Here is a 20,211-nt window from a genome sequence, read left to right as displayed (position 1 = left end):
GAAAGAGAGTTCAGGTGGACTGATCATGACATATTTGAGATAAATAAAATGAAAAGTGTCGTTTAAGTATCCTTTAATGCATAAGACAGATAACAGTACTTGGGCCATTCTACAGCTTCACGTAAAGAACATAGAGAAAAATCCAAATACCGCTGAGCACCTTAATTATAAAGAAGAATTAAGAAAGATAAAGGACAAGGGAATAAAATAATAAGATAGGACAAATATTTAAATCTATAAACAGAGCTGCTTGTGAGATGTAGTGCAATGGCCAACAGAGATGGGCAGTAAAGCGTTACTGTAATCCGATTACTTTTTTCAGGTAATGAGTAAAGTAAGGGATTACTATTGCAAAAACGGTAATTAGATTACCGTTACTTTCCCGTAGGAACGCTGGGTTACTAAAACCGTGATTTTTTTTTTTTTTTGCAAGAATGTCTCATGACAGTGAAGTAAGCCAGTGCAATGTTCGTGACAACAGCTGTGTGCTGTGTCAACAATGGATAATATATTAAGTGCGGGAGAGAGTATGAGCATGCTGTGTTTCTGCTGTGTTTCACTTGCATCTATTTGAAAGAGTGAGTGTAAACACAAAAAAATATTTTATTTTATGTGCTGGAACGTGCAGAAAATAGGTTTAAATGTTAAACAAATTTCTTCCAGTCAGAGAATGTTACATATAATTAAATTTTTGCTTGATGCATAAAGTTAAAAGATTCAAACTAATAAAACAAGTTTTAAAAAGAGACTTTTCCATTTGATTACATTCTGTATGATGGATTATGCAGAAAAAGTAGAACTGGGCTGACAGATCTATCGCTTTATCACCTATTCAGTTTGTAAATCGTGTTTTTAAAAAGTAACTAAGTAACTAAGTAATTAATTACTTTTGAAAATAAGTAATCAGTAAAGTAATGGGATTACTTTTTGGGGAAAGTAATCAGTAATTAGTTACTGATTACTTTTTTCAAGTAACTTGACCAACACTGATGGCCAACAGGTTTGACAGTAGTTCAAATGGTTGCAGTATTCGAATATAACATTTATAAATCCATTTTTTTTGTTTTGATTTTGTTGGCATGTCTCTGATAGATATTAAACTGTTGTTTAACATCAACATATTATAAAGAACGGAAATTATACTGCAAGTTGTGTCCCACACCACATGTGCAACCCTGTTACCAAAACATATTTAGTCTGGAAAAGGAAGAGTAGCGTGACAGCTACACCAAAAGTCAGCGCTCTTTTATATATTTTGTATTTTTCCATTCTTGCCCAATTAGATTGAAGGTGTCACTCTAAAGAGCAACCCTGTATCCCATGTTACAGAAAGAAGACAAATTAATTCAAAAGTTTCCTTCTTTTGTTTCTGTAACTACATTTATCCTTGACTTTCACAGTCATTTAAAATATGTGCTAAAATTACCCCCAAAAAGCCCCCAAAGCACTTTCTAGTACAAGTTTTCATTCACCCATTCACACACAGATTCATGCAGGGCTTTTATCTAGACCTCAGCACACATATCACAGGTACCTTGGGGTTCAGAATATTGCCCGAGGAGACTTTGATACAGAAAGAAGAGTCAGGGATTGATCCAGTGACTTTACAATATATAGATGATCTTCTCCACCACCCATAACTGAGATATGTAACGAAAATGTAAATATTTTCCAAATGTTTTGGCAACTTACAAGACAAAAAGTACAGTATTCAACAGAGCTGGGAAATTGGACTAGTATGTTAGCTCTTGGCAAGCCCAAGTCCTTGACTGGTGTTTGTTGTTGTTTTTAGATCAATAAAAACTTTTTTGTGATTTTGAGTTCTGATTTTTGTCTCTTTGAGGATTTGACTCAACCTGTAGAAGGCAGTTGCTGAATGGTACACAAAGTGTTGCTTCCTTCCTGTTTTTGCTTTGGCAGTTTAAAATTTTTGTCACGTATGATGGTTGGTGTGTTGCATAGTTAATGCTTTAGATCAGGGGTGTCCAACTCCAGGCCTCAAGGGCCGGTATCCTGCAGGTTTTAGATGTGTCCTTGATCCAACACAGCTGACCTTGAGGCTTGGAGTTGGACACCCCTGGTTTAGAGCAAAGGCAAAAGCACTTGTGACCTACAAAGCTCTTCCAGAGTTAAATGAATCAGATATTGCTATCTGTTCTCTGTCACCGCCACACCTTGTGCATGTTTACCCCACTCTTTTCATCATTTATAGGCTGCAAAGCCCTCACCTGGCTTATGTTGTTGTATGGGTAGGCAACTCCAGGCCTCAACTGCCGGTGTCCTGCATGTTTTAGATAACACCCTGGGTCAACACACCTGAATCAGATGATTAGTTGATTACCAGGCCTCTGGAGAAATTCAAGACATGTTGAGGAGGTAATTTAGCTATTTGAATCAGCTGTGTTGGCTCAAGTACACATCTAAAACCTGCAGGACACCAGCACCCGAGGCCTGGAGTTGGGGACCCCTGATATGTATGAAGGAACATAAGTGTGTTGGCACATTGGGATATGTGCACTTATTAACACACGTTTTATCCAAACAAGTTGTAACTGTCTGTTTTTAAAAAAGTGCGATACAAATAAACGCATCCATATTTTTTTAGGTCTGAAGTTGTTTTTAATAAAATAAATTTAGTTCAGACACAGTAAAGAAGGACAATTATTTACATAAACGCAAAGACAACAGAAATATCCAGTCATCATTGAGTACAGCACCAAACCACATTTTTTTCTTATGTTACCGGAAGTAAGGAGATTCAGTAAAAGCCACCAAAACAGTGTTTGTTTGAAGAAGAAAAAAACGGTTAAGCAACACGTAAATACATGTTTGTGCGTAAAATTTCTCAGCACAGCATGAAAGGCAGCAACATTCCAGCGATAAGCTTCAGATAAAATCTGATGTGACATAAATGTCCTGTGCAAAAGGTTGGCAAAGTGGACAAACGTATAAGGGAGCCACTTCCCATTTCAGCCACTAGAGGACACCAAATGAATATAAAAGAGGCGAAGCCTATCATTGCCCTATCATCGCTCACCGCCACGTAATTTGTTGCCTATTTGCCAACAAGCAGACTACTTCTGCGCTACTTTAAAGCTGAGCGAGTGGACACTTCACTAAGCATGTGATTAAGTACACGTATATATTTATACATCCTGAACATGCTGGGGCGGCGTAGAGAACACTTTTGCACAGTGCGACGTTTTTCATTTAAATAACTCAATGAAACAGTGATAAAGTCATCTGAAGGTAATTAGAAATCTGTGTGTGTTTGCGTGTGCGACAGAGGGGTGCTTTATTCACGGTGTGAGACAGCTTAGGCCTTGCTCTGCTGTTATCTGGTGGCCTCCTACTCCTCCACCGCCACAATGTCTTCTGCTACCACATTTATCAACTTGACACGCACACTTTTCTCTCTCTCGCTCTGCACCATCCCTTCCCCTGTTCCCTTCTTCCCCTCCATATGTCTTTCCACTCCACACTTCTCCGGCTACATTTCTTCATCTTATTACTCTCAGAGAGGGGAGAGAGTGAATGATTCTTCTAACTCATCTCCCACTCTTTGTGACACTTCATTTGTCGTTGTGATTAGAGCCCATAACAGTGCCTCTGGAGTGTGCACAAGGCTGACGGTGTGTGTCTGGAAGCGTTTGGCTACAGGAGGAAACGCGCTGTAATTAACTCGCTGTCTGCCCCGCTGACGATTTTTGAGGACCGATGAAGACATTTGTGAGAGTTCATGAGGCCTTTTACCACCTCCCCTGCGCAATAATGAAATTGCACTTTGTTAATCTAACCAAGAAAGAGATTAGGTGCTTTTTACCTACATCTTTAGAAATATAACATAAAAAGAAGTGCAGACATTTATACTCCCTGGGCAAAAGACCTGCAACTGACAAATAAAGGCTATCTCATCTCCCATCATCTCATAAAGAATTTTAATTTTTTAATCCTTGGATTTCTCCACTATACTAAAGGTATACAGGCCCAAACTAACTTAGACACAGTAAGCAAAAGACCATGCACCGAAAAACTGAAGTATTTCCACCATTTGCAGTACACACCTAAATGCTGTAATCAGCATTTTCATTACTCAAACTGGAACAAGAAAAACAAACAGCAAAAAGCAACCTCCAAAGTAAAGAGGGCAGAAACAAGAAGACTTCACACTGAACATGACAGCAGAGGCAGGAAACAGACACTAACAGATAGCTGAGGCAGGGGGAAGGAACACAACGAATAAACTTCAAATGCAAGAAGAAATAACGTGACTCTAACTTTGTGATGAATAACCTCCTCCAAACACCCAAAACACTTTGTAACTTAATCTTACTTTTGTTGTTGTTGTAATTTTGCCTCTGTACACAACCACAGAGCATTTTAAATCAACCAAATCTACCAAACAAGCTACCAAATGCAAGTTAGACACTTGGAATTAACTCTAGATCTTTAATCTGCTTGATTTGTCATAGAATAACAAGGGAGCAGGTCTCAACTGGCCATCAAAGTGTTTATCACTCACTTATCTACTTATGTCTCCATGTCTGCTGTGGAACCTCTGAAAATGAGGGACTACATATAAAGAGGGCTGTAATTCCTAAACAGTTAACACAATACTTTATTCAAAGCCCTTGAATTAAAGCTGAAAGTCTGCACTTCAATCACAGCTTGATTGTTTGTTTTAAAATCTACTGCGGTGATGTGCAGAGACAAAGTCACAAAAACTGTGTCCCTGTCCAAATATTTACGAGACAATTGCTCAAACATGGCGGTATCTTCTAAGTTTTGAGCTGTATTTGGGGTGCGGTCATTATTGCTCATGACATCAAGCTTAAAAGGTTCTTTTTGGACTCGAAGATATCTTATGACAGGAACCAGGACTCAAATAATACAGCAAGAGCTAAAGTCAAACATTACTCCCATGATACTTCAATTCAGTTTTATTTATACAGCGCCAAATCACAACAACGGTCACCTCAAGGCACTTTATATTTTAAGGTAGACCCTACAACAATAAGAAGAACCCAACAATCTTATGACCCCCTATGACAGGGGTGGGCAACTCCAGGCCTTGAGGGCCGGTGTCCCTGCAGGTTTTGGATGTGTCCTTGAACCAACACAGCTGATTTAAATGGCTAAATTAGCTCCTCAAAATGTCCCAAAGTTCTCCAGAGGCCTGGTAACAAACTAACCATGTGATTCAGGTGTGTTGACCCAAGGTGAGATCTAAAACCTGCAGGACACCGGCCCTCGGGGCCTGAAATTGCCCACCCCTGCCCTATATGAGCAAGCACTTTGGCGACAGTGGGAAGGAAAAATGCCCTTTTAACAGGAAGAAATCTCCAGCAGAACCAGGGTCGGGGAGGGGCGGCCAAAACAGAACTCCAAAAGTCAGTACAACAAAAATTAAAAAACTAGAACTTCAATGAAAAACAAACAGAAACCAAAATATAGAATTATTTACCATTTCACAGCGAAATAAAAAGTATTTTTAAAAAGGTATATGCTGCTTTTTAAACAGATTTTAACCTTGACTGGTACGCGCCATTTAGATGTCTTTTTGATGGGTTTTGCACATTATTGAAGTCTTCTTTGTATCTGACCCAGCGTCTTAGCTTTTTGGAAAATGGACCCCCCAATACAGACACTTCTTTTCACTTCTTATTGTGTGAAGACCTTAAATTAACAGTGCGCCTCTAATCCATAGTACATACTTATTCTAAGCAGGCTTTAAGTATGTGTGTTGAGGATGGAAAAATGACTAAATTAAGTATGAATTAAATCCACTTGAACTAGATGGCATACATATTAAATGTGTAATAGAAGATTATCTGTGAAACTAAAATGTGGGTGACGGTGAAACAGCTCTGGGGGGAAAAAAGATTTATTGTATAATGTCCTATTAGTATAAAAGTATATTTTAAAATGTAGTTAGCTGTTACTTGAATCATGCAGTTCAGTTATTTTTCTGACATATTTCGGATGCTTAACTGGCCATAAAAGAAAACATGTGATAGTATTTATCTTACTGTTGCTCTTCTACTGTTATTGAGCTCACTTTGACACCCCTGACCTGTTTTTGTCTTTATCCTGATGCTGTGAAAAAACCCATCCAGACAATGCATTCAATCAGCCAGCCACAAACTCACTCTCGACCTTTGTGTGCTTTTTGTATCAAAAGGGTGGGCAGCAACAATTTCAACATGAATAAACTTCCTGAATCTCAGCCTGAGGATGAATCTGTAAATGTTTAGAGAAGCTGTTGCAAGCTCATTCAGAGGTTACTGGCTGAGTAATTCTGCTCGGTGAAATGAACCCATCTGAAATATTGTTGGTTTGTTTTGGTTTTTTTGATGGACATTGAACACAAAAACAAAGCTGACACCCCCACCCTTTCCCACAAAAAGTGAGGCATTTAAATGATTTCTTTATTGCTTCTTTGTTTTTGTGTGACCTGCGAATAAGTGGGCACTTTCTTTGGTATTTTGTGCTGGCATGAGAACTTTTTGCTTTATTGCAAGTGTGTAAAATCAAAAAATAAGAGACAAAAGGCTTTTCTCATTTCTCTGAGTTGGCCTCCTCGTCTCCTTTGTCCTTCCTCCTCCTGCCTGTGACCCAGAAATCAATCGCAGTGTGTTGTGCTGACGGTTGTCTCAACTCCTAAAATGCCCATAGATGAAAGAGGAAAGATGGGTGCAGGAGGAGATTAATTGAGGATGCTCTGGTGTATTCTTTGCAAAAGTATTTTTACTTTCAGTGAGAAAAAGATGTAAAGCGCACAGCTGGAATGTACAACCAACCGAAGGAGGACGACTCTTAAATTTCTTTTCACAAAACAAACAAATCATAATATTTTTCCAAGTTGCACAATCTTTTTGTGAATTAAATTAAGATGGCTATAAATTTAAATATAGTGCACTGAGCACTGTTACATCATAAAATCCAGCACTAGTCAAAGTTAAATGACATCACTTTAAAATGAGGATGTCTCATCTTGTTGAACGTCTGCTGCCTTCGCTTCTCTCCTCGTGCTTCTTCCTCGCCTCCTCAGCTCCTCCTCCTCGTCTCAGGTGGGAGTGACTGAGATGCAATAAAAGGAATCGGGCATGTGCACAGTGTGATATGAGAAAGGTGGATTAATGAGAATAACACAATAAAAAGAGACACTTATAAAAAACATGATGGGGAAGCCCTACCACCATTTGTATTTTCCAGATTCTAAATTCCTCTCCTTACATCTTAGCTCCACCTACCGGGGACCTTCCTGGTAAGTATGGATGTGCTATCCTGGAAGAGCTGGACTACCTGTTCCAACTCAAAGGGCTGCAGGTATCATTTCATGCTGCAAGGACACTAGCAAAAAGTAAAGCAGAATATCAGGAGAGAAAACCACACAGGAAGAACACCAAGACTCGACACAGACAGGCCCTGGCTGGTGAGTGGATTTGTACACAAATCCATAGGGGAAATCCCTAATATGGTCATTTCAGGCATACAACTCTAACTGTGAAGCTCCGCCTACCTGCTGTTTATACTTCTGTAACGGGCAGCCAATCAGCAAGTTAGCCTAATAAAGGAGGAGAAAATCAGCTTCTTTCATACAAAGTAGGACGTGAGGCCACACCAAGGACGAGTTTGAAATAAACTGCATTACTTTGAACTGCAAATCATGCAAAGCCACTCTACTAGAGCTGAAGATGATAAGGTAAAAAAAAAATCCAGCTTTTAGACATAGTTCTTATTAAAAATTCATATTAAAAAGTTTGTTTTGATGTCTGTTGATATCTGACAGATGCTTTACTGTTGAGATTTATACACTAAATGACCAATTAAAAGAGTTCTTGACAAAGAACATATTAGTTTCTTGCAGCTTTATTTGATTGATGTCTGATTACTTTCAACGACTCAGATGCTACAGTTCACAGTTATTCTGCTTTTCACATCAGTAATGAACAGCTCAACATTGTGCTCTCTGGAGATGTTAACATTTGTAGCAAACACCTCCAACTGCAACCTCTCTTCTCCACCCCCTTCACTCACCATCTCCCTCCCATCCTGTCCTTCATCCTCCCTCTTACGCTCGTTTTTTTTTTCTGTCCTAGGTGGTGTCGCTGCTGAACATGAGTAATGATGCTGTCATCTCTGCAAGTCTCCATTTATCAATGTCAGAAGGGAAAGCTGGAGTGTTTGGTGGATATCTGTGTATGTGTGTGCGGGGGTGGTGATGTTGGGTGGGGGATAGTGAGTGGATAAGAACCAAAGCAGCATGGGAGAGACGGGAAAGATGTGGCAGAAATATAGGAGGAAGAAGAAGAGTATGGTGGCCATGGCAAAGAAAAGGGATGAAGACGAAGAGGAGTGGCACAAAGAGGAATAAGGAAGAGTTTGAAAGGGATGGAAAAGATGTATTTTGACGAAAAGGTCGTGGCCCTGCATGTGGTCTGTCTGTCTCTCTGTCTGCCTGACACCAACAGGGTGTCCCTTATTCATTGTCACAGTTACAAGCAGACAGCATTAAGGCTCTGCTCTTTAGCATATTCCAGTCTAATTATGTAAATTGGGTGTGTTAGACAAAACATTACTGAAGCAGTTAGTCAGTCTGCTTTTAGGCGCCACATGATTGTGTGTGCATTTGTCTCTGTCAGTCTTGCAACCTTGGAATGAAATGAGCTTGTCTACTTAACAGAGTAAGTGTGAATGTTCCCTGTGCACACACACACATAGTTATTGTATGCAACCGCCAACTACCACCAGCCACGGACCAGCCTGCAGGAGAACCTGAACGTGTTGAAATCTATAGATGTATAAACAGAAAACCTTCATCGTCACCCTGGCTCAAATTAATTTTACACCGTGGTTTTGCACGACCGAGTTTCGTGTTTAGTGAGATGGACAAGTAAAAGTTTGGCCTAATTACCCATGGAAAAAGAAACCACCTCCAGATTGTTCCCCTTTCCTACAGTGTAAAGAAGTTTAACTACATGTTTAAGCTCTGAGATGTCTTGAGAAAAATATCCAGTTTTCTACCTTAGAAAGAAATGCTGCTGTAGCAAAGAAGCTGATTCAAAGAAACTCTCCAACACAACTCCCTGCGCTTACAATGTAAGAAAAAGGACTTTGTGAATAAATGCAAACTATTACAGAAAATGGTACTGGCAGCTCTTTACCCCGACTAATACATTTTCTGTCAATTTATAAAAAAATGTATTGTACCGTTGTACTGTTTACAAAACAGGAAATTCTATGGTAAAAAGTGAAAAACAGGAAGTAGGTTCTGTTATTTTATGTAGCATTAATAATATTGAAAACCACCTTTATGTCTTTATTTCTGTCATTTAATGTCGTATTCCTTATTTTGGTGTGGCAGCGGACATGCAACAAAATGAAAATGCACTGTACAGTTTTCATTTTTTTCCAAAGCCATCCAGCAGGCCTAACTGGAGCCTTTGGTGGGCTGGTTTGAACATCTGGGCCAGATGTTTGATCCCCTGTTATATAAATTACTTTTACCTTCTCATTTCTGTCAGGTTTATATTTAAATTATTATTTTCTGGCTTTTTATCAGTCTGAATCCATTTTATCCAGCATTACTATATTAAAATATTAAAATACTTTATGTTTCATATTTTTAACTCATTTTTTTCCAATTATTTTTAATTTTTGCAGATTTTTTTAAATGATTTCTCTTCTTAATCCATTTGCAGGATTTCTTAATTTTACCACTTGTTTAATCCTTTTGTCTTTTATTTTTTCCAGCAACACATTATTAAATTACTTTTAGTTTATTGATGATTGCAGATTTTCTTATATGTTTTCTTATTTCATGTTGGCTTTTAATCTTTAATTGTTTTGTTTTGCCAAGTTTGCTCTTTCTTATCACCAGCTTATAACTGTCAGTTCAAAGAAAAGCACTCTGAAGTGCACTAATGTATGAAGGGGCGCAGTATCAAAATAAAATAAGATTGAGTGAAAGCTAAAGGCTCTGCCTGCCATTTTACTTTAAATACTCTAGGAACTACAAGTTAGCCAGCAGTCTGAGAGCAAAGTGCTCTGTTGGGGTGAAACAGTGCTGTGAGTTCTTTAAGATAAGATCGGACCTGAATATTCAACACATTGTATCTGAGGAAAAGGATTTTAAATTTAATTCTGAATTTAACAGGGAAAGAAATCAAGTGAAGCCAATGTGAGAAGAATATATGTAGTAGATTTAAATTATAATAAATATAAATCATATAACATCTGAGAAGTAATAAATGCATGAGCTAGTTTTTCACCGGATGTTTCAATTTTTATTGCAAAAGAGGACACAAAGAACCCAACAGGTCCTCACCCATCTGTGGAAGAAAAAAAAAAGTAATGTAAAAATATCAGGGTTAAAAAAAATGTCATGGTCCGTGGTCCTGTGTCTGTGGAATGCGTGATGCTCAGGTAGCCACACCCCCGGGCTGGGCCATCACCAGCACACCTGCTCTCCATCCCGGTGATTACACGGAGATCCACTTAACCCGGCGCTGACGGATGCTCCACGCCAGTCCGTAGTCATCCCCACAGTGGTAACCAGACTTCCACGAAAAGTGTGCATTCTCTCCTGCTTGGAACTTTGTTTAACCTGCCTACTTCTGTCCAGGTTTCTACTCGGCGTCTGCTACCTGCCTGTCCTCCGGCTCAACTGGATCTCGCGGTGCTCACCTGGCCCACTCGCCATTCCACGGACTTCCTGCCCCCACGGACTGCCACACTTCCCCCCCGAGCTCCCACGGTTCTGTTCTATCGTAAGGCCTTACTCTAACTCAGTCCTGATATGTTCTCCCCGCTTCCTGGCTCCCTAGTAATCATCTCCCCTTTCTATTGCAGCCCCCCGCCGTCCCGATCCCGGCTTCCTCGTGTCATTGTTTCCCCGGATTTTTAGTTTCTGTTTTGCTCTCTACTTTCCCCGGGTCGCCTTTCGTTGTTTTAATAAAGTGTCTTTTGTTAGCTCGGAGTCTGCGCCTGCATCCTTTCGTGCCCGCGCACCACGGCGCATGACAAAAAAAGCATAGTGTCATATTACAATGGATGGATGGAGTTAACCTATATTATAATAATTCCAAGATAATTCCTGGAATTTTGGGAATAGGTGCAGCCGATCCAACCACCTCCTATCATCTTTTAAAGCATGAACATGTATTCTTTTGCATCTATAACAAGCACAAGCGTTTTATATTGCAAGGTAAAGCTTACAATATAAACTTGCCATACAATGCTACAAAGAGAATCCCAATGATCAGAAAGTTGCCTATGAGTGAGTCATGGCAAAAGGTGGGAATGAAAAACTCCTTTTTAACAGGAAGAGACCTCAGCAGAACCAGGCTTGTTCTCCAATCAGCTCCCACTGCTGTGGAGGTGAGAGAGAGGAGACAACAGAAAAGATGAGTATATGAGTGTACCCATGCACCAACTATAGGGAGAGCAGACAAAGTTATGGCAAAGAAATACTGGCATATAAATGCATGGGGATGACTCGGTGAATGATGGTAAATCTCACAGGAGCCTGAGGCCAAAGCAGCATAAATAAAGGATGGTTCAGGGTTACTTTATCATGCCATCAAGGTTAGGCTACAAGTTTGAAGACTAACCTTAAAAGTAGAGATGGTATGTATCTCTGCAGTCTGAGAGTGAAGCTGTATTCAGATAACGTGATTCTAAAAGTTGCCCAAAGTTTAGTTGAGCCTTTATGTTCAGTTAATTTAGCCTAATGGGTCAGTCTGGACGTGATTGGAGCAATACTGAGTGAATTCCAAGTAAACGTTTATAAACACTCACCAGCCACCTGTTCAACTGCTCGTTAACGCTAATACTAACACGGTCAAGGTGACCCGCTGACGTTCAGAAACCTCACGGATGTGCTTGCAGACGCCATCATGTCAATATGGACAAAAACCTCGGAGGAAGTTGTCCAGCACCTTGTTGAATCAATGCAATTAAGAACTAAGGTAAAAAAGTGGGTCCATCCCATTACTAACCAGGTGTACCTAACAGTGTCCAGTGAGTGCACGTTTCACGTGTTGACAGCTGCTGTGTAAATGATGTAAATGAACCAGGTGTAAACAGAAGCTTTCATGTAATATGATCAGCGAGAATAGTCTCTCTTTATTTTATCTTTTTGAAAAAACAAACAAAAAAAAGTCTCTTGTAATTATCTTTTGTTAACATTTTCAGAATTCTGTACAGGATAAAAAGAAATAAGCACTGCTTAAGAACCGAGTCAAATCTCAAACTAGAAAAAACAAATGAAAAAAATACCAAAAAAGAGAGGAGGTTTACAATACAAATTAGTAGTAAGACATTGTCTGAAGTGCAATGGCATAGCTCAGATGGGTTAAAAGTGAAACCAAAAAACTTCAAAATAAAAATACTTCTCTATTTTCCAACAAACAGTAAATTCTTTACAGAGTAGAGACTGTATTATCTGATGTATTTAAACCTGTAAAAACATATTTACAAATAGCCATTATCTTTTATATAGTTTTTTTTCTCATAATCACATATATGTCAGCACCAGTAAAAAAAAATAAAATAAAACAAAGAACATCAATAACAACAGTTTTCGTTAAAATGTTGTCTACAGACTTGGTCCCGGTACATAATGATATTTGGAGGAAGCTTCCTTTCTCTTCCTGAAGGGATTTCAAACCAGGTCACGCAGCCTCACTTTGGCTGTGACCTTAACACTGACCCACACATGTTTCTATAGCTTCCTGCCTCCGCGTTGGACTTGTAATCCTTGGGTGTTTTCCCACAAACTGCCTCTAACATGTGATTTATGAGCCTGCCTGGACTGGCATCAAACTTTTGGAAGCATGAGCATTGGAGCCCCCGCAGGTTTGGGCGCTCCGCTGCTTTTCCTACACGAATCAGGCTCAACGACCGAGAGGGTTTTAAATTTGTGACCGTGCTCCCCCTGGTAAAACTCGGGAATGCTATAAAAACCCTACATATCCGCCCATTCTTGACATTCAGTCTCCATACAGTGAGATGGAGGACTCCCCAAAGGTGACAGAAACCCCCCAAAAAAGTAGAGAAATTCATTCGCGGGTGCTGCCAAACACAGCGGCGCTTACAGGACGACGGGCGTGGTGGTTAAAGTTCGTATTTAAAGGGTTGGATTATACAACACCAACAACCATGAGAACAGATGATGACAAGGAGTTAGTTTACAGAGAAGAAGGCTTTTTTGGTTTTGTTGATTACAGCATCGTCCTCCACACTTTCACTCTGATGAGCTAAATACAAAGTAATGCAGACACGCTTTCATTCATCTTTTAAAGCGTTAGAGATGTAAGATGTTACCAACAAGTACAGTAATAAAACCTTTTTGACACATATTCATTATGCACACATCAGGGCAGAGGAAGTCGAGAGGGAAGGGAGACACTAACTTCAGTGGAAGCACTGATTATCTCGATACTAACTGCTGTCACACTTTAAAGGGCCTGATCACCCCAGCCTTCATTTTATATGTTTTTCCTTCAGCCTCCAGTTTTCTTTATTCATCTCTATGAAACAGCACTTTTTGCAAATATTTTTATTCTACGAATCATGAAACGGTTACTCCAACCATCACATAAATCGTGTGTAAAATAAATAATAATAATGATAATTAAAGTTGCAGTTCCTCTAGTGGCCACTTGAGGCTGCCTTCAAATATGATTCCGTCCCCATAGACTCCCATGTTAAAATGCCCAGCTTTACAGCAGAATTAAACATGTTTACACCCTGGTGCTAAACAAACATGGCATTGATCTCTAGAGATAACTTACCCCTTTATATCACCTGTGCAGTGGGTATAGTTTTGTTATATGTTACACCCATCCCATGGTAACTTTGATAGCAACAGATGATGGCTGGCTGATCAGCCTCAGAAATGCCAATTGGGGTCACTGAACTGGACCTCTCACCATTCGGTGTCTTTTGGAGCAACCCATGCTTCAGTTTTGATGAGTAAAATGCTCGCATGCTAAATCTGTTAGTTGGCACTAACTAGCAGGTACCTGTGGATGTGCAGTGCACCTGTACAGTTTAATGATGCGGTTTCCTAACCAAGCATGCAAGTGTGAGCTCATAGCTTAGCAGTCCACTGTCTCATACCAATAGAGTCATATTTGGGTCAGAAAAACCTTCAGAGTCGTGGCCACAAGCCAAGATTAGGACTTCAAAACCAACAGATTTTCTTTCTTTATACTGAATTACAGCCAATAGAAGTGTGTAGTTAGCACTGACACTCAACTCCATCACTACTATTGTACAAGCTTCTCATCATTGGTAGTTACACTCTTACTTCTGCACATTGATGTTGTTGGTGGCTGTAGTTTGGTAAAGCACATGGTTTGTGGATGTTTTCTGAGTAACCAGATCATGATTTCTGCAATGCAATTTATTTCCATTACACTTAAGTGAAGGTTGAAATCTCTGCAGCTGACCGGACGAAGGACAAATAAAACTGCACACCTGATGAAAAGTATGAGAGTTTTATCTTTGGGGTGAGCTGTCCCTTAAAGGCTATCTGAAGCTTCTCTCTCTCTCTTTAAAACAAACTCAAGGCTTAGCAGTGGTTCATTTTCCTTGTAAAGCGCCAGAAGGGCCCGACTTGTATTTTTTCACAGTAGTGTTACAGTATAGCACAGTTATAGTTTGAAACGAGGGCGTTTTACAGCTGAGAGAAGCCACGATGTAAAGCAGGGCTACGGTGAGTGACGACAAGCTGAGCCACAGATTTTTTACCAAACAGATTTTCAAAAGATGACGAACTAAGAAACAAAGCTCAGCAAAAACTAATTTAAACTTTCTTTTCTGTGTGTAATTGACAAACTACCAGATTCACTGTAAAAGAAAAACACAGCGACAAAATAAATCACCGCGGGCGGCTTTTCAATGAGCTTTTTTTTCTCGTCTCTTTAAGAAGAAGAAGTCACTTGTGGTGCTTGAATACATTCAGTGCCCAGCGATCGTTTCTGTCTGCCTGATGCATGCGATGTGGTTTGTGTCACGCAGACAGAAGGTTTAATGTGTAGCCTAATATTAGTTCTGTTTGCTGCCTCTCACACATCTGCACATCCTCCCGGGCTGACGCTTGTTTGTCTGTTTGTTGTTGTCTACGTGTGCTTGCTTTAGCTGCCTAATCTCTCCTCCTTTTCTCAGCTTTTTACTGCCTTTGTCTTTGTCTACATGTGCAACCACAGCGACACAACACAGGAAATGAACCACAACCCCCCTTTAAAAAAATTAAATAAAAATGCCACTCAGGTCGGTTGCCTAGCAAAAGCACTAGAGGGCAGAGCGAGCCTGCGTGGCACAATAGAGGAGCATCATTTGTTCTGTTGTGATGTGCACAGTTTAAACAGAGAAAGGAGCGTTGAGAGCGAGGAACGAGTCTCTGGAGAGAGGGTGGGAAAGACGGGAGGAGAGAGGAATGGAGGATGAGAGGGAAATCAAGTGAAAGGAACAGAGTGAAGGAGCGTGAGGGAATGAGATTTGTGAGTGTGTGTGTTTGTGTGTCTGTACGAGGGGGGGGCTCAAATCTAAGAGGAGGAATGGGAGCGTTGAGAGTGCTTTCTACTCCCTTCAGCTCCTCGCGTAGTTGAGAGATCTGAAGCACTGATCAGGGTGGCACAAACACACAAACACAAATAAATTGCTGTCTTGAGAACAAGTCTTGCTTCCCCTTCATCAGTCTACAGTTTCCAATCAGCCCCTGCTGAAGCTCGGGCTCAAAGCGCTGCTGCGTGAATGGGCCTCGCTTTCAAACACTGAAGAAAATTTATTCCATAGAGAAAAAAAGGGAAAATTAGGAAACACACTTCTTAATCTCTATATTGGTTTTTCATTAATATGCACAAGACAAAATGATAGCTCTCTCCATCACACACACACATACATACGCACAAAACGTAACACAGGAACTCATTTATAATCTTGCTCATGTTTTACAAAACAAAAACATGCCAGTCCACGTCATGTTATCGTTTTTGTTTTACTTTCTCAGATTTTAAAATTTGTCCAACTTTAAACGTTTTTATTTCATCCAGTAACAACTTTCCCCGTTGGCTATTAGCTCGAGAAAAACTCCTCCATCCAACCGTCACTTGAGTCCAGCTCTGCCCCCGAGCCGTCGCCCAATCCGAAGGCTCCTCCGCCTGAGGGCCCGCCCCCGTATCCATAGGATGACATGTCCTGATTGGCTGTCCTCTGGTAGCCCTGCGGCTGACCTCCAACCCCGACCGCCCCTGGTCCGTAAGATCCACCTCCTCCACCTCCACTTGCCCCTAATCCTGGCCCCCCAGGGCCTGGCACGAAACCCCCCATCCCAGTTATTCCCTGGCCCATCACCCCCTGGTTCATTCCCTGGTTCATAACCATAGGGCGGGGTTGGTTGGTCCTTGGCTGACCACCCATGTGAGGGCCCATCATTGGGCCAGCCATACCCGCAGCTGGGTTGCCCAACCTGGGGTCCATCCCCTGGCCCATCCCTTGTCCCGGGCCTTGAAAGTGTTGTTTAGCCATGCGTGGGGGTTGACCCGGCTGCATCCCATAACCCTGGGCAGAGCTGAACCCCACCATATCTCCTCCCCCTCCTCCTGTAGTCCTTCCAACTCCACCCCCCATGGCCTGCAGACTCTGTCCTTGCTGCTGCGGCCAGCCACTTGCTGCCATTCCCCCACCGCCTCCTCCCAGCATGCTCTGCAGTCTCTGTGTTTGAGCTTTGGCATTAGGAGGTCCTTTAAGAGGTTGTTGGGTCATGGAGTTCATTAACATCCCTTGCCCTCCATAACCTCCAGCTCCACCACCTCCGGGTCCTCCAGGCATACCTCCGACTCCAGGACCCGCACCTGCCTGCCGGGGTGGCCCTCCGGTGGGGTTGTGCTGTGGCGGAAGACCCATGGAGGCTTGGACGCTTTGGCTCTGGTGCTGCTGCTGGTGGATCATTTGGCTCATGGAGGGGTTGAGCCCATACAGGGAACCCTGGTTGGATCCCTGGTTACTGTAGGGTAGTCCCATGTCAGTTTGGGGCCCCACAGAACCACCCTGGGCCTGAACAGAACTCATCTGGACCATCTGCTGCTGAGTTTGCGGCTGCTGCAGGAGGCGAGTAGCCCGAATGTTCTGGAGAGCCTGAGGGGTACCTAGGAGTGGAAAATAAGAGGAGTTAGCAAACAGATGAGGAAATAGTTGTAGGGGAAAATCTGAGAGCTTACACAGTAGAGCCACTTAAATGAACCAAAGGCCATAAGACGGCTCTAATAAGTCATTGCTGAGGCAAAGATTTATGTTGCAGGACAGCCCCTTTACTCTGGAAACGAATGCTTCCCATCCAATTTGGCCCAAACCCTACCCCACCAAAATAAAACTAAACACACTGAAGCATCTCACTCCTCTACTTTTTGCTATTAGATGCTCAGAAGCAGCTGAGCTGAGGAGGTCTGCTAGCGTGGAAATGGCTTTAAATCCTATAATAAACCCACTTCTGACATCATTCCACTAATCCCACCCCACACCTCACAGCTCAGGCTGAAAATGTAACAGAGGAGCGAGAATGAAGAGGATCACTCACTCCAGTAAGTAGGAAGTGAGTAGAGTTGCAGGTAACTGTCTATATACTTCACAGATCACAAATATATCAACTGTGAGATTTGTAGGTGATATGAGCACAATCACAGATACACTGCAGGACAGCTGAGTTAATGTGTATATCTGTAGGCCGGAGTTTCACACCGGAGCTTCCTCTTCCTCTCCATATTATCTCTTTCATTTGCAGACACTGATGGCTATAAATGGTTTTTCAGCCTGACTCTCTTCCTCATTCTCCTCCTCTCTCTCTGTCGCTTCCTCTGTATTTTCTTTGTCTCTTCATCATCTCATCTCTCCGTTCAACCTCTCCTTCTACCCACCGAACCATCTACCTTTTCCTCTACTTGCCAGCCACCCCGCTCTCACTCCTCCTCCCATTCTCTCCCACTTCCCCTGCTCTCATCCATCTCTCCGACTTCACCGGAACTCTGGGGGATCCAGGACAGACAAGTTGCCGTGGTAACAGGCAGAGCAGAATTTTTTATTTTTTTATTTTGTATTTCTTTTCCCGGAGAGAGGAGGAGAGAGAGAGAGGCTGGAGAGCATCTGAGCACCAACTGATGTATCTGACAGAGACAGACAGAAAGGACGAGGCTTGGTTTCAGGGTGATGTTTGGTCAGTGCTGTTGTTTGCATACATATCTGTCTGTGAACGTGGCACCGAATGAACTGCAAAATCTGTTACGTCCCTAAATGTCTTGGAGCGCCACCATGTATACCATACTTGTTGCTGACAAAACATGCGTGTGTAATTGTAGCCACCCCCCACACACACACATAACCATCTGGGTGCTAAATCCATAATTTTCCAATAAATAATAATGTGTGAGAAAATCTTGTGGGGTGCAGCCATTCTTGCGCAGGCGCATGCCGTGTGTGCATTGCTGCACAGGTGACATGAACGCACGTGCTCATGTGTCTCACCTTGGTACTGATTGACTTGGGGATATGGATTCCTCTGGCCCTGGCCGATTTGTCTGGGGAGATGTTGCTGCTGCTGGAGCTGCAGACACAGACAGATGGAAGTTGTTAAGCAAGTATGCTGAAAGCGTGTTACAGCTGCTCATACCTATTTCATGAATTTTGTATCATTAGGGCGTGAGATACACAGAAGAACAGAATCACACTTGACAGTACGAATAGTTTAGCAGAAGAACTTTTCTTTTGCTCCTCTATAGCCGGATTGAAGCCAATGTGGTAAAGTGCTAAAAGCTGCACTTCCTCTAATGGCCACTTGAGCTGGACCCATGCCTGCTCTTAAAGAGCCAATAACAGCCAAAAGTAAATAATATAAAGATGTAGGTACACAAATGTTTGATGAAGGAGATTTTAAGGTAGAGACAGATGTAGCTGAGAACAGACAGATGCTTGTTACAGTAGATGTTAGTTAAGTCCAGGTACAATAAGGGTTCCGGTACAGTGAGGCAGTGAGACTTGAGACAGTTGTTCATACTGTCAAGATCAGGCACCGATATTCCACAATACTGATACAGTTAAAGTTTGATGAAGTTCTATAGATGCTGGGAACAGCGGCGACCTCACATACAAGGTCTCGAATAATCAGGCTCCATCTTATCTTAAAGAGTTCATATTCGCTCTGAGACTGCAGCATTCCTCGAGCATTTAAAAGCAGAATGGGAGGCCGAGCCTTCAGCTTTCAGGCCCCCTCTCTGTGGAACCAGCTCCCAGTTTGGATTTGAGACAGACACCCTCTGTACTTTCAAGATTAGGCTTAAAACTTTCTTTTTTGATAAAACATATAGTTAGGTCCAGATCAGGTGACCCTGAACCCACTCTCTGTTATACTGCAATATCAGGGCACAAAATCTTTCTGATTTAATTTGAAGCTTTATTTAAACTTATGGGCAGAAGCCATTTTTTGTTTCCTATTTGCACGTTATTTTTTTGTTTAAATACTAGCATTTTAACTTGTTTTACCCAATATTTTTATTTATTTCATTTTTAATGTTAAAAATACATTTGATTATTTTCAAATTCATGTGTTTCCTAGGTCATTATTTTCATTTGCTGTGGGACGAGACAACAGGGTGCTAATCACAGGTGGGCAGACTTAAGCAGGTGAGTCACTGGAGCCTAGAACAGGAAGTTTGCCCACAGGAAGTGGAGATAAGAGACAAGTAATCATTGACTAATCGACTAATTAAAGAAAATTGGCAGATTAGTCAACTACCAAAATAATCTGTTTAAGCTGCAGCCCTACTCTGCATTTCATCATTAGTTAATATTAATCTCCAGTTCTCTTCCACAGTGTGTCTTTGTCCTCTCTTCCTCCCCTCATCCTAAACAAATTCACCCAGGCTCAGGAGAGGCCGCCTCTACCTGAGAGAGGCCGCCCCTCCCTGATCCTAGGTTTCTTCCTGTTAAAAGGAAGTTTTTCCTTCCCACTGTTGCCAAGTGCTTGCTCAAAGGTCCTTTGATTGTTGGGATTTTCGCCTCATTATTGTAGGGTCTTTACCTTACAACATAAAGCCTCTTAAGGCAACTGCTTTTGTGATTTGGTGCTTTGGGAAGATGTGTTGGGTAAACAGCATTGGGCACAGCAGAAGAAGATATCAGAACAGTTGAGTTCAGACAGATATATATATA

General features: G+C 41.5%; 1 protein-coding gene and 1 long non-coding RNA gene across 2 annotated transcripts in view; one reads left to right on the top strand and one right to left on the bottom strand.

Moving 5' to 3' along the window:
* The first annotated feature begins 9,772 nt into the window (after positions 1-9,772).
* On the top strand, positions 9,773-11,041 carry LOC121814304. Its single transcript, XR_006054263.1, has 3 exons — positions 9,773-10,553; positions 10,628-10,772; positions 10,855-11,041. It is a non-coding gene; the product is annotated as an uncharacterized LOC121814304 (long non-coding RNA).
* A 1,060-nt stretch (positions 11,042-12,101) lies between these two features.
* The window catches only part of maml3 (mastermind-like transcriptional coactivator 3), a 130,811-nt gene continuing 122,701 nt past the window's right edge, over positions 12,102-20,211 (bottom strand). The window contains exons 5-6 of the mRNA XM_005919144.3: positions 18,529-18,607; positions 12,102-17,159 (exon numbers count right to left, since the gene is read on the bottom strand). Coding sequence (XP_005919206.2) covers positions 16,087-17,159; positions 18,529-18,607 — 1,152 coding nt within the window. The 3' untranslated portion in view covers positions 12,102-16,086. The remainder of the gene's footprint in view (positions 17,160-18,528; positions 18,608-20,211) is intronic.

Source organism: Haplochromis burtoni, unplaced genomic scaffold (genome assembly GCF_018398535.1).
Source record: "Haplochromis burtoni strain Fernald_Lab_line unplaced genomic scaffold, NCSU_Asbu1 Contig_35, whole genome shotgun sequence".
Lineage (NCBI taxonomy): Eukaryota > Metazoa > Chordata > Actinopteri > Cichliformes > Cichlidae > Haplochromis > Haplochromis burtoni.
This window is presented reverse-complemented; position numbering and strand designations above follow the sequence as displayed.